Source organism: Bombus affinis, chromosome 16 (assembly GCF_024516045.1).
Source record: "Bombus affinis isolate iyBomAffi1 chromosome 16, iyBomAffi1.2, whole genome shotgun sequence".
In the NCBI taxonomy this organism is placed as follows: domain Eukaryota; kingdom Metazoa; phylum Arthropoda; class Insecta; order Hymenoptera; family Apidae; genus Bombus; species Bombus affinis.
In genome coordinates, this window is record NC_066359.1 from 5,254,235 (window position 1) to 5,266,683 (window position 12,449).

The following is a 12,449-nucleotide window of genomic DNA, read 5'->3' on the forward strand; positions in this document are numbered from 1 at the left end:
AAAAGGCAAGACCAGTGTCTGTATTCGTTAACGTCACCATATCGAGTATACGAGCAGAAATTAACCATTTGTCACTTTGTGATAATGGTAATAGGTCAACGTTTTGCTCAAAAGAAATTTGATCCATTTCACAATATGCTAATTATAAAATAAATATCCATATTGTAATTGTTATGTTTTATTTTGATATGGAGCTCAAAGAATATTGTATTTTTTTATATTTACCCCTGAACATTTCATCTAGTGGAACAATTTCTGATTCATTCTTTTTTTTGAGAAAAAAATCATCTGTCATTTTTTACAAATTATAATATGTTGATGACTTGTTGCAAAATTTTTTACAAATAGGAACACAATCAATGGCTTTACCTGAAGTATAAACATTTCAACTACCATCTTTACTATATATATGTAAATGTAATTTTTAAGAAACTTTTCTCTGAAAAATTAGGAGGTATTAGAATTGAATCATGAAATTCAATAAATATCAGTGTCCACTTTCGTGCACAGATTGTGGAAAAGTTAATACATTTAATGTATTGGAGAGTGTAAAATCTCCTTATTTTCATCAAATCTCATTATGTTTCTTCAAATGCTTCTGCAAAACAATTTGCAGTACAGAGAAAATACTTAATATGCGTGGACCTCTTGTATATGAGAAGCTTGGGTTAGTAAAAATAGAAATTATCATCTAAATTTTTCCTAATTATCTAATTAAATTTCATATTTTCTATACAATTGTAGGAGACATCTTCAAGACATAGACATTCCGGTTTTATTAATTTTTTTGAAGGAAAATCAAGATATCACTCATCTTAATTTGGCCAGCAATAATATTTCAGATACTGGTTTCATAAATTTGCTTGATCATCTTCTTGTAAGGTTAAATATCTTTTAAAAAAAGAATTATTAGTAATATATGTATTCTGAACACAATTCTTACTATCAGTTATATAAAAATATTCAAGAAGTGGATGTTCAAAATAATAATATTGCCAACTATGGAATTGATTACATGCTTGAATGTGCAAAGAAATTAGAACTTAGAAATCTTAATTTAAGAGCAAATAGATTTATTGATCAGGTAAAAGATATTTTTTATATAAATAAATAAATATATGAATATTTTACGATTCCAATTTATTAATCAAAATTCAATTAATTAATTCTTACAGAATACAAAAAATGTAGCACTCTTCTTATTAGAAAATAAACATATGTGCAGTTTAAATATTGCAGATGTAAATCAGACAGCTTCTGATTTAATATATTTCATGATGGTTTTGAGCTCGGACCAAGAAGTCTCTAATGAAACTTTAAAAAGTTTAGACATCAGTGGACCAAATCCGGGGTGCATGTATTATTTTGATTCTGCTCATTTTGCAGATGTCATTGGTCATATGCTTAAAGTAATTTGATATTTTTAGTTTTCTTAAATTTTCTTATTTTAATCAAGATTTTGTTTACAGTATAATACTACCCTGAGAGCATTACATTTACAAAAATACAACTTTAGTTGCCATAATATTGAAATCATGATGTCCAATGCAAAACACAATGATTCATTGCATTTGTTGGATTTAGGCTGTAACAATATCGGTGATCATGGTATTGATCATATCTCTGCATGGTTGGCAAAGAGACCAGCCTTAAAAACCCTAATTTTATGTAAGAATATCATAACTGATCATGGTGCAAGGTATCTATTTAACTACAGAAAAGTTTTTTTCCAAGAATAAGTATTTCTTTTAATTGTAGTTATCTTTAGGAGTTTGAGTTGTGCTATTCCTTTTTCGAAACTTCTGTTTCTCGATATTTCACATAATAAAATCACTGATGATGGAATAGTGAATATTTTATATACGCTGAAGAAAACTCCTTTGTTGAGACAGCTAAGAGTATTTGGCAATTGCATTGGTCATCAAGCTGCAAAGGTACTTGCAAAATGGTAGAATAATGGTAGAAAATTGTAATGGTAGAATAATTTATATGTCATAATCATTTATAGATAATTAAACGAATGTTGATATCTCAAGTGTTGGATCAGAAAAATATAGATGTCAGACCATATAAAGTGGATCTTTGGTGGCATTTTGCAAGATATGAAGAAGATTGTCGCAAAAAAGACTATCATGATGTTCCCTATCATCTTTCCTCACAACCACCAAGGACTATTCCTCCAACAAGACGTTCTATTAGAAAATATTATAAATATACATATTCGATTGCAACTGAATTTAAATTGCAACATGTACGATTTTCTTATAATTATTTTTTATGATAAATTTATTAAAAACTACTCTGTTTTAGTCGGCTGTAACCTTCACTTCTACAACACTAGGTACAGATCATGCAAGAGACTGTAAATGTTGTTATTGCTTCAAATGCGAGGGTAATCAAATAACTGTTATATATTTTCTTTAATGAGAAACGATTTAATTAAGAATTTTTTTAGTTCCCTATTACGGTAAACAATGTAGAGAAGCTGATCATCCAGATACTTGCACTTGTTGTAAGTGTAAGGGAGATGAAAGTAGAGACTGGTCTATAAATAAATCAGTTTTAAATAGTATTGTATCTCCTTCTGATCCTATGAAGAACATTGAACATATCTTAAAACAAGTAAATTCTATGACCAAGGAAGATATCTTAAGGTGGTTCAATATTAATAATGATATCCTAGAAGAAGATTTTAAACTTATTGGTAACATGAAATAACAAATTCACATTATGTATATAATTAAGGTGGTATATAATTCATAATGATCTTTTGTTTGAAATTAGATCCAAGTGGAAGAAAAAACACAAAAAATACTACTTTATGCAAGTGTTCATGGATGCAGCTAAGCACATCAGTATTACAGAAATATTTGCAAAAATGTCCTTCAAAGGACTTAGTTATTATACCTAGAGATGACTTTATTTACCTAAACAATATATGCAAAAATGTTTGTACCAAAACTTCTTCATTAGTTTACTGTACAAATGTTTAAATAAAAATAGATAATTGTCTACAAAGATATAAGGACAAAAACTTTCTGATTTTAAAATTTCATTTTATTAATTATATACCTTCACACATGTAGATTGAAGATTTGAAAGATATAAAAATAAAAAATACAATGAATTGGTTACATCTTGTATAAATGTTTTAAGTTCTAAATTATTTGCTTTTCCTCCTTCTTTGTGTCCTCTTTGTTACTTCTTGCATTGCGTCGACCGTCGATCAACATAGCTTTGGCTTCTTCCTGCTTGATCTCTGCTTCCTTTTCTGGTGACAAATGACTGGAATCAGCTTCACGGGCTGTTTTATTGATCTGTAGCAGATCATGCGTTTCAGAAGCAACTGGACTGCCAAGAAGATTGTGTTTCCTCACTAGAGAAATCTCTGGATGCATATGGTGCAGTCCTCTAAGGTTTAGTTCTCCGTGAGGATGATGATTGTGATCATAAGATGGAACATTCATGTTGATAACAGTTCTTGTTTTACCTTGTGGTGCTATTTTTACATCCTGTAATCAATTAACACATATTAATTATCATATTAAATAATCATTTCATTGTTGCTATTTATTACTTACACTTCTATGAATATGAGGCATCATTAAAGATGATCGATGTTGAAATGTTGATGTATATGGCATGATAGGCATTGATATCATGTTCATAGCCATTGGTTCAATGTTCTGACAAGTACACTCAGTCAGTGGTCCATGGAGATGAGTGTAAGGAACTTGAACATAAGTGGCATGTTCAGGTTCAGAGATAAACATCAACTGTTCTTGATATGTAGGGGCATAAGGCAGCACAGTGTAAGTTTCCTGGGGTATTGGTAAAGGTTGTGGATACTTTTCAATACGCATAGGTTTTGACTTCTCTGTGACAGTTTCAACTTCTATTTCAGGTGATGGAGTTGGTTCTGGCTTTGGAACTGTCTGGGGGACTTCAGCCTGTTGGGTAGACTGGCTTGTAGAACACGGTTGAGAAGAAGGTTGAACAATTTGTACAGTGTGAATCGGTTGGATCATTGGCTGAGGAAGGACCACTTGAGGTAGAGATTGGAAAGTTGGTTGGACCATTTGTTGAGGAACGACTATACTCGCCTGAGGTAAATTTTGAGGAGCGGGTTGAATGAAGTTCAGAGCTTGGAATGGCTGAGGAACGGACTGAGCCTGCACCGTCAGTGGAATATTCTGAACAAGATTATCGCTCAAAGCAATCTGCGACGATGCTGGATCTATTTGAAGACAGAATGCAGCTTTCTTCGTCCTACCCTTCTGTTCATCATTTTCTTCAATTTTCAGGTTTTCCTTGGTGGTCTCTATCTTCGTATCTTCTGCCAGTGATTTCTTCTCAATGGCCTTGCGTGCTGGTCCGGCGTGGATTAAAGTGACACCCACCAAAACGAACAAGATGCACGTGTTGAACTTCATTGTTGTTTCCTTCATAATTTAGAAACTTCGATTGAGGCTCGTTCAATCGAATTTCATTTTTATAGGGATCCCATGTCGCGTGAATTCTATTTGAGGTCATCGCAACGAACGTACGATATTGTTGAGTGCTGACTGGGAATTTTTTCGCTATATGTTTCGTAAAAATTTGGACATGACCTTTTTCAAGGTAAAGAAATAAATTGAATATTAAATTTTCATCAATATATATTCACATATATATCTTATATAGTGGAATTAGATTTAAAATTAAGTTTTCTATTGATGCTCAAATGTGTATAAAATTTATAATAAATTAATTGGATTCACATAAAAATACTCTACATATGAATACCTTTTAGCAGGTCTCCTTATGACATTTAAATAATATTAGTCAGCAAATGTCAATATATTGTTGAAATTAAATAAATATGATAACTCTAATTTATTTATCAGATTGTAAACGTAATTACACGCATTTCGTAATGAACCGCATTTTTTTTAAAGCACTCGTTCCGCATACTTCGTAAAAGCATAATTTGTAAAATTTTTCGCAAGATTGCAAATTGTAGTGAATGTGGGTCAGTTAGCGTAAACGCAACTGGGCTTTATTTTGCTGAATTTACACATGCTTTACTCGAAATTGTCCCAGTTAACAGAAGTATCTTTCTTTTCTTTTTTACATTCATTTGAGTTATTTCTTATAATTATTGTAATTCGGATAAATTTGTACCGTATAATAACAGAGAAAATTAAGTTCCAAGCCCTCTATACTATTATTAAAATATAATAAAAAAATATTTTTTTAAAATAAAGTTAATATGAAGATGGAATTGTAAAATGAGACAAAAGCAGCGCAACAGCAGAGTGGCGCAGTGGAAGCGTGCTGGGCCCATAACCCAGAGGTCCGTGGATCGAAACCACGCTCTGCTAAGAACTTCAATGTGGAAAATGATAGTACTAATTTTTTTACATTTTATATATTTTTTTTAACAAAAAACATTCCTTTATACAGATAGATCATTCGGATTTTAGATTAGTTAAATACATTTATTTTACTTAAATATAAAGGATATAATAGCTCATGAGTCGCTCATGTAGGTAATCTATCAAGATAATTGATAACACGTTTAAGATCAAAATGGTACGTTACATTTTCGCCAATTATGTATTCACTTATTCTTTTGTTTTATAAAAAATATTGCTATTTATCATAGAAAAAGAAAAAAAATATATTCGCCCAACGTGGGGCTCGAACCCACGACCCTGAGATTAAGAGTCTCATGCTCTACCGACTGAGCTAGCCGGGCTTGTGGGAACGTGTTGTATCTTTATATAGAAATATTTGATGTTTTTTATTGTAATACATTAATATAATTTATAATATAACGCGTAATTTGCAATAGTTCCAAAGACTGTTTTTGATTAATGGATGAAGAATAAAAGTTAGATCAGCTTACAATAAATTATTTATTTGTGCAATTGCAAATTACAACTATTCAAGCATAAATTAGTTAATTCGTCGCTGGTTTAATCTTTCGTACATAGCTGCTTTCGTTCGTGTCCTCATAAATTACTTACAGTCGTAACATGATAAATATTTAACTGTAGATATTTATAAAAAGAATAAAATCTAAGTTTTTACAAGAATATATTCATATCCTAATAAAATACGATATGGCACGTAACGCTAATAAATAACTAGTTAAAGTGCAAATTAAAAAAATATACGCAATTATAGGTTGTAATATATTCCATATTCTCGATCCTCGATGGTCCCTCTTAGCAGCTATTATTACTACATCCTTGTATGTTATGCTTATCAAGCACTGCGTTCAAGAATTCCATAACACTCTTCCAGTGTAAGTATCTTTATTATTATAAAAATTAGATTCAACTTCGTTTCGTAATACGCAGAATTTGTAATTAGTTTTATAACATACGATGATTTTTGACAAGTAGAATCCAAAAATATTGATTTTGGGGCGCGGAAATGATTATTTGAAGAGTTATGCGTATATAAAATTCATGTGAAGTTTAACTCGTCAAAAACTATCATACGTTATACATAGACTGCAGATATTCATGCAAATTTATATTTTTGTGAACATAATTAAAAAGTTTTAACTTAAGTGGAGATTCATTTTACCTATTAGAAATCATAAGAAATGCTCTATTCTGGGTACTGCATACATTCATATATATTGTACGAATTCTATGCATTTTTGCATCTTTAAATTTTGCACAAATACACGATTCGCAGCCTAGTTACAAACAGAAGTTGCAAACTCGACGTGCCTTAAAATGAATTCACCGACGAAAGTAATACTATCACCAGAAAGGAAATCTCTGTTAACACGTATAAACATTTAGTCTGTATTAATTAATCGAACAGGTGTGCAAAATGCGTTTTGCAATGAATGAACACATATCATTGTACCATAGTTAGGTATCGAATTTAACATCACTTAATAGGCTAGTGTTATCAACGATGGTAGTATAAATAGAACGAACAAATTTCGACTAATGGAAGCTTTCGAACACTCTGATGGACAATCAAACGATCCATCCGTCTTATTTACCAGTAGAAGATTTCTCACCAACGTCTTACCCTCGCAGGAATTCTCGATTTTGATAAACCTAATCTTTCGAGCCTCTAGGAATTGCTCCAATTCGACTCTACACCTCCATTTCAGAGGATTCCCAGAAAATTCAACGACATAAACATTAGGCATATCGTTTAAGTCACTAGTAAATATGCATCTTAAGTCATTACCCTCGAGATTTAAATATGTTAAATTATTTAAATATCGGAACGATCCAGATTCGATATACTTGATGGAATTACCACGCAAATCTAATCTTCCCAAGTTCGGGAATGCAAACCAGGAAGATCCAATCATTTCCAGAGGATTGTCCTGTATCGTCAAATTCTCTAATTTATTCAAACCATTAAATGCGCCTTCCTCTACAGTGGTTAACTCAGAATTTCTAATAACAAGTTCTTGTAGATTTACAAATCTCCTGAGCGACTCTGAAGGTAGCCTAGGTAGGTGACCCTCATAAAATTCAATCGATGTTGCATCCTGCCTTATTGATTGCAACAACAACAGATTACCACCCGTACATCGATATCGAATCTTTGTTGTATCTTCCATGATAATGCAGGTTCCTTCCATAGTTTCGTTCTTAGCCGTTGGGCTAGTTGTCACTGAAATTGAGGGGCTATGAGTAACTTCCGGTACCGGTGAAGCGTAACAATCTTCCTTCAAAAGGAGTGAACTTCTGTTATACTGTATGCCTCGTGAGTCGAGAAATTCTGCCAATTTGGTCCCACATAGGCAACTCCAAGGGTTATTAGAAACATCCAGAGACGATAAGTAGTGTAATTGATGTGCTATATACTCTATACCGATGCAGTTCATTGCGTTATCAGACACGTCCAAACTAATAAGATACGGTAAATGATCGAACACATCGTTCGTAATTCTATATATATTGTTGTGAGATACGTCCAGATGTCTTAGGTTGTGAAGACCTTGGACCATATCCCAATTTATGGACTCTAGTTGGTTGCTTCGAAGGGACAAGTGTTCCAAATTACGAAGATTTGAAAAGGCGCGCGGCTTGATACTTTCGATACCACAGTCTCGAAGCTCTAACCTTGATAAATAACCGTTAAAGCGCGCAAAAGTGTTTTCGGGAATCTTCTTGATGTTCGATAAGACAATTCGAATCTCGCGAGCTGTTGAAGGTATCAGATTTAGTTCCTCGATTGATGTAATGCCTCGACAAGTGTAGACTGTATTGCTGCTGGTTTTCTCTGGATTACAAGTACCCGTATAAATAGTTGGTGAAGAGGAAACGATGTGAATTTCCGGTGGCGAAGGAGTTACAAAAGGCGGAGGAGGTGGCCCAATTACGGAAATGTTCGTTTGATTGAGACTGTTTTCGAAAGAAGTCCATTGAACTTTTCCAGTGGTAAAAGAAGTATTTTGAATCGTCTACACATAAAAGAGGATAATTATTTTTAACCAGACCAGAGATCATGATCTTATAATTAGACTATGGTTATTTATGCACATTTATATTTTTGTGGATGCAAGTAACGGAATAAAATTCTGTAGAAGTTATTTTTACTTGTGAGAAATCCTATATAATTTCTGCATCTTAAAGTTTTATATAAATGCATAAAAAAGTGCAGTCTAGTTATAACTCAAATTAAAGTTATAGTACATCATAGATCAAATAACTTTGGTTACCAGTAACGATTGCAAGTGATTAAAATTTACTTGGTTACTGTTACCAGATATCAAAATAGGTAAAGGTAAATGAAATAAAATTCCTTTTATCGCTGATAATGGTTATTCGTAACCAAAACATTGAAAAGTTGATACTTTTTATCAGGTGCATTTTTTGAAAAATCTTTTGAAGATTTAGTGATTATTGTCTTGCATTTAGACTTGACAAAAATTAACTTTTTCTCAATGACCTTTTTGTAAAAACTTTAAATGAATGCTGGTCTTTGGTTTCTGAGATAAGCATTTTAAATTAAGCAGGTTGAAAAAATGATTAGCGTAATACCTGTTGCTCGTGCCAGCCAGTTCTGCCATCTGGAATTTCATTCTCATTCTGATAACACCGGCCCGCATTAATTTCGAATCCTACGTTTCTCTGGGTAAGGAAGTTTTGTAAATTTCTTCTGCAAGTACAAAGCCATGGATTTTTCATTGCGTCTAGCCTCTCTAACTTTGTCAATGCAGCCAGTTCCTGAGTGGTTATGCATCGAAGCAAGTTATCTTGAATATCGAGATGTCGCAAAGAATCTCCAACGTGCCACAATGCGGTTCTTTCAATCTGCTCTATGCCATTTCGCTCCAAAATTAATTGTTGAAGACTGACGAGGTCTCGAAACCAATTGGCATTCACAACCGGTAACCAATTACCGACTAAGGACAATCGTTGCAGCTTATGCAAACCTGCAAAAGCTCCATCTTCGATCGTAGTGATGCCACAGTCGACCAAATCCAAGGTCCTCAAACTATTCCCAAATCTAAAGAACGCGTACCTTGGTAGCGTGTCTATCTTTAAACCAGATATCTCTATCCAGGTAGTTTTATCTGGAAGTCTGTCCAGGGAAGTGAATACGTTCGTTTGAAATTCATTTCCACGAATGATCGTACGATCCTGTAATTAAGATCAAGATTATTAGGAAAATTAAAAAATGAAATTACATACAGTACGCTTAATATTAAATTGCGGACTTGCATGCATTTTTGAGAAATTTTTGTATTATATTTAATAGACCACCATGTGCTTACCCTATTAAAATCATGTAATTGTTGAGTAGTGAGAATAGAAGGAAGAACAGTGAAGCCAATGGGAGTCATGCATTGATATTTCCTACAGTCGTTAACTTGCTTCAAACATTCTATTTCCTGGACGATAGAACGAGATCGAAAATATTCATCAAGTTTTCGTCGACATTCGCAGAGCCAGGGATTACCATCGATTCGTACGGTCCGGAGCATGAGTAGATAAGACAGTTCATCGATCGGTAAGCAGTTGAGATCGTTATCACGCAGACCAAGAACTTCCAATCTGGGCAACATGCGAAATAGATCGGGCTCTATGTGCACCAAATCGCATCTGTAAACAATCCCGACGTGCTTTGTAACGATTACGAGGTTTATTATCATTTTTACGTAACAACAGATTTACAATGAAGTCAGTGAGAGCGCTGGCGTTTCGCAAAGAAGGAAATGCCGCGTTTCCACGTCTCTTGCAAATAACCTCGGCCTACGATGCTTATTTTGGAAATCTTTTTAGATCGTGACATCATGTTTTCAATTATGTTCCCTGTTGACAACTAGATCATCGTTCACCGGGCTGTTTTTATGTAATCAGTACCGTTTTTGTCCTAGCGGCGACTTCAATTTTGATTCGCATAATCAAAATAGATCCCGAGGTAATTTCAAACATTCTGCTTTAAATTCGACTTCATCTTTTTCAATGTAGAGAGCATATACATACAATGGCTCGGGGAATTATTCGTACATTTGTTGACTCCTTTTATAAGCATATTACGTGTGTTATATGAAACACATTGAATATTCATTAGTACTGTAATGACACCCAATTATCATGATTGTGTTGGTCAAACTTTTAACAATTCTGAAGATCTATACGGTAGTTACATGACATTTAGTACAAGTATTGTATACTGTACTGTACATTTTGCAAGGATCAAAAAAATATTTAAACATTTTAGACAAGCATCCATAATATTAATAATTAATCATAATATTCAGTGTGACTATTTTTTATTCTTATTATAAATGCTTCAGTTGCTTATTCGTATCGTATATTCATTTTTCGCTAAATATAAGTTTTCAACAAATATCTTGCCAACTTCTTCATATATTTTCAGATCGGATTCAAATTTTGCCAAAGAAATCATGACATTCTTATCTCGCTATAGTGGTAGTATAAAATCTCAAACGTTTTATATAACACGCGCAATACATAAATAAAAGATTTCTATGTTAAGTGTACGAAAGCTTTCGTATGCCATTGTATATTTTATGATTTGAATAATTTCTGATTAGTTTATAAGATAATTCTAAATCGTTTAACGCTATTCTGCTTACAAGGTAACCGTTAAGAATAAAAATTACCTATCCAGGATAAGTCTGCGCAAGTTTGCCAAAGGACGGAACCAGGCGGTCCTAGCTACGTGTATTTTGGTACCATGGAATATCAACCATTCTAGTCTATCTAAACCAGTAAAAGCACCCGGACTGATGAAATTGATGTGACAATTATAGAAAGAAAGTCTGCGGAGGTTTTTGAACCGCCAGAACGCATTGTCGGTGATAAGACTGAACCTTGACACCGTAAACTCTATCCAATCTGCATCACTAGATATCTCGTCAAGGTCGTCCAGGTCGCCGTGAGTGCAAACGTAAGCGATCGACCTTTCGTCATTTACAATCCTTGCTAGGCTGCATTTACATTCCACTTGGCCAATTAGGGCGACCAACGCCCAGAGTAAAATCAGATGCATCGCCTTTTTCCAATTCTAGATTTGCCGCGTCACCTGAACATATATTTTCCGCAGTAGAGTCTCAATGTCGTCCTCCAGAAATAGCACTGCAACTTCTAAGATTCGTACGTCAGGAAATAGGCTTTACAAAATAATCATCATTCTACTCTCAAAGAAGGTCCAATTTCTATTAAAGATAATAATATTCTGGATTAGCAATTTATTTCGATTTTCAAACATTTCTAGTTTAAAATTTGTTAATGTTAAAATTATCAAGCTTCGTAATATTACCGTTTTACTTCGACACGATGGTTATGTTCAAGACCAGGAAGTACAGTGTTACACTTTCCAGGGACCGAATGCAGATTTTTGCCCCGCACACCGGAAGCGCCACTTGCCACTACTCACCATGGTCACGTTCAAACGATCTGACCGCGCTCCTCCCGTCGCCGCCGCCTCTACGTTTCACTTTCAACGGTCCACAAACACTATTCCGTTCCGTATTATCTTTCGAATTGTCCACGGATCTAAGCACTTTTCACGGATCAGCTTATCCCCTCCTCTTTCAACATTGGAAATTTCCAATATAACAAAGTATTACCATAACTGACAGAATGATTAACAATTTCATTTTTGTTAAAATCACTTCTATTAATCTTCATAGATTGATCGTTGACTGTTTTCCAGGTAGCATATAGAACCAAATATTGGCTGTGAAATGAGATCAATCATCTCCAATTACAATTAAGATTTAAATTAAAACCACTAATTGTAAACTCGAAATTTTGCCAAGGAATAGCTGTTCAATGTAATAACTATAATTTAAGTGATGATTATCATCGGAACAGTTGAAAAGAGACCAAGTTGTTTACAAGCAGCTGTGCATCAAGAAAGCGTGACTGTCGAAAGAGATTGTCGAGTTGACGTATCGGTGGATCGAAACGAATCAACGCAACTGAGCTCGTGATCCTCGC

General features: G+C 33.8%; 3 protein-coding genes and 2 non-coding genes across 13 annotated transcripts; 2 read left to right on the forward strand and 3 right to left on the reverse strand.

Moving 5' to 3' along the window:
- The first annotated feature begins 6 nt into the window (after nt 1-6).
- LOC126925749 (leucine-rich repeat-containing protein 34-like) lies at nt 7-3,148 on the forward strand. The gene is made up of 10 exons (XM_050741676.1): nt 7-667; nt 745-877; nt 950-1,084; nt 1,176-1,409; nt 1,470-1,699; nt 1,769-1,934; nt 2,009-2,251; nt 2,311-2,392; nt 2,456-2,704; nt 2,785-3,148. Exons 1-10 carry the CDS (start codon nt 471-473, stop codon nt 2,991-2,993), a joined length of 1,878 nt encoding a protein of 625 aa, XP_050597633.1. The 5' UTR covers nt 7-470; the 3' UTR covers nt 2,994-3,148.
- LOC126925772 (uncharacterized) lies at nt 3,036-4,681 on the reverse strand. 2 transcript variants are annotated; one of them, XM_050741724.1, is made up of 3 exons: nt 4,104-4,681; nt 3,582-3,950; nt 3,036-3,512 (listed from the first exon to the last, which is right to left on the reverse strand). In XM_050741724.1, exons 1-3 carry the CDS (start codon nt 4,446-4,448, stop codon nt 3,159-3,161), a joined length of 1,068 nt encoding a protein of 355 aa, XP_050597681.1. In that variant the 5' UTR covers nt 4,449-4,681; the 3' UTR covers nt 3,036-3,158. The 2 variants fall into 2 exon arrangements, with proteins under 2 accessions (XP_050597681.1, XP_050597680.1); XM_050741723.1 differs by having other exon boundaries at nt 3,582-4,661.
- A 610-nt stretch (nt 4,682-5,291) lies between these two features.
- Nucleotides 5,292-5,363, forward strand: Trnam-cau (transfer RNA methionine (anticodon CAU)). Its single transcript has one exon. It is a non-coding gene; the product is annotated as a tRNA-Met (tRNA).
- Nucleotides 5,364-5,667: 304 nt separating this feature from the next.
- Nucleotides 5,668-5,740, reverse strand: Trnak-cuu (transfer RNA lysine (anticodon CUU)). The gene has a single exon. It is a non-coding gene; the product is annotated as a tRNA-Lys (tRNA).
- Nucleotides 5,741-5,881: 141 nt separating this feature from the next.
- Nucleotides 5,882-12,449, reverse strand: LOC126925733 (slit homolog 1 protein-like). Of its 8 annotated transcripts, none has more exons than XM_050741621.1 (5): nt 11,884-12,449; nt 11,108-11,529; nt 9,752-10,079; nt 9,015-9,617; nt 5,882-8,434 (listed from the first exon to the last, which is right to left on the reverse strand). In XM_050741621.1, exons 2-5 carry the CDS (start codon nt 11,494-11,496, stop codon nt 6,899-6,901), a joined length of 2,856 nt encoding a protein of 951 aa, XP_050597578.1. In that variant the 5' UTR covers nt 11,497-11,529; nt 11,884-12,449; the 3' UTR covers nt 5,882-6,898. The 8 variants fall into 8 exon arrangements, with proteins under 8 accessions (XP_050597578.1, XP_050597577.1, XP_050597574.1 ...); XM_050741620.1 differs by having other exon boundaries at nt 11,108-11,591; XM_050741617.1 differs by having other exon boundaries at nt 11,767-12,449.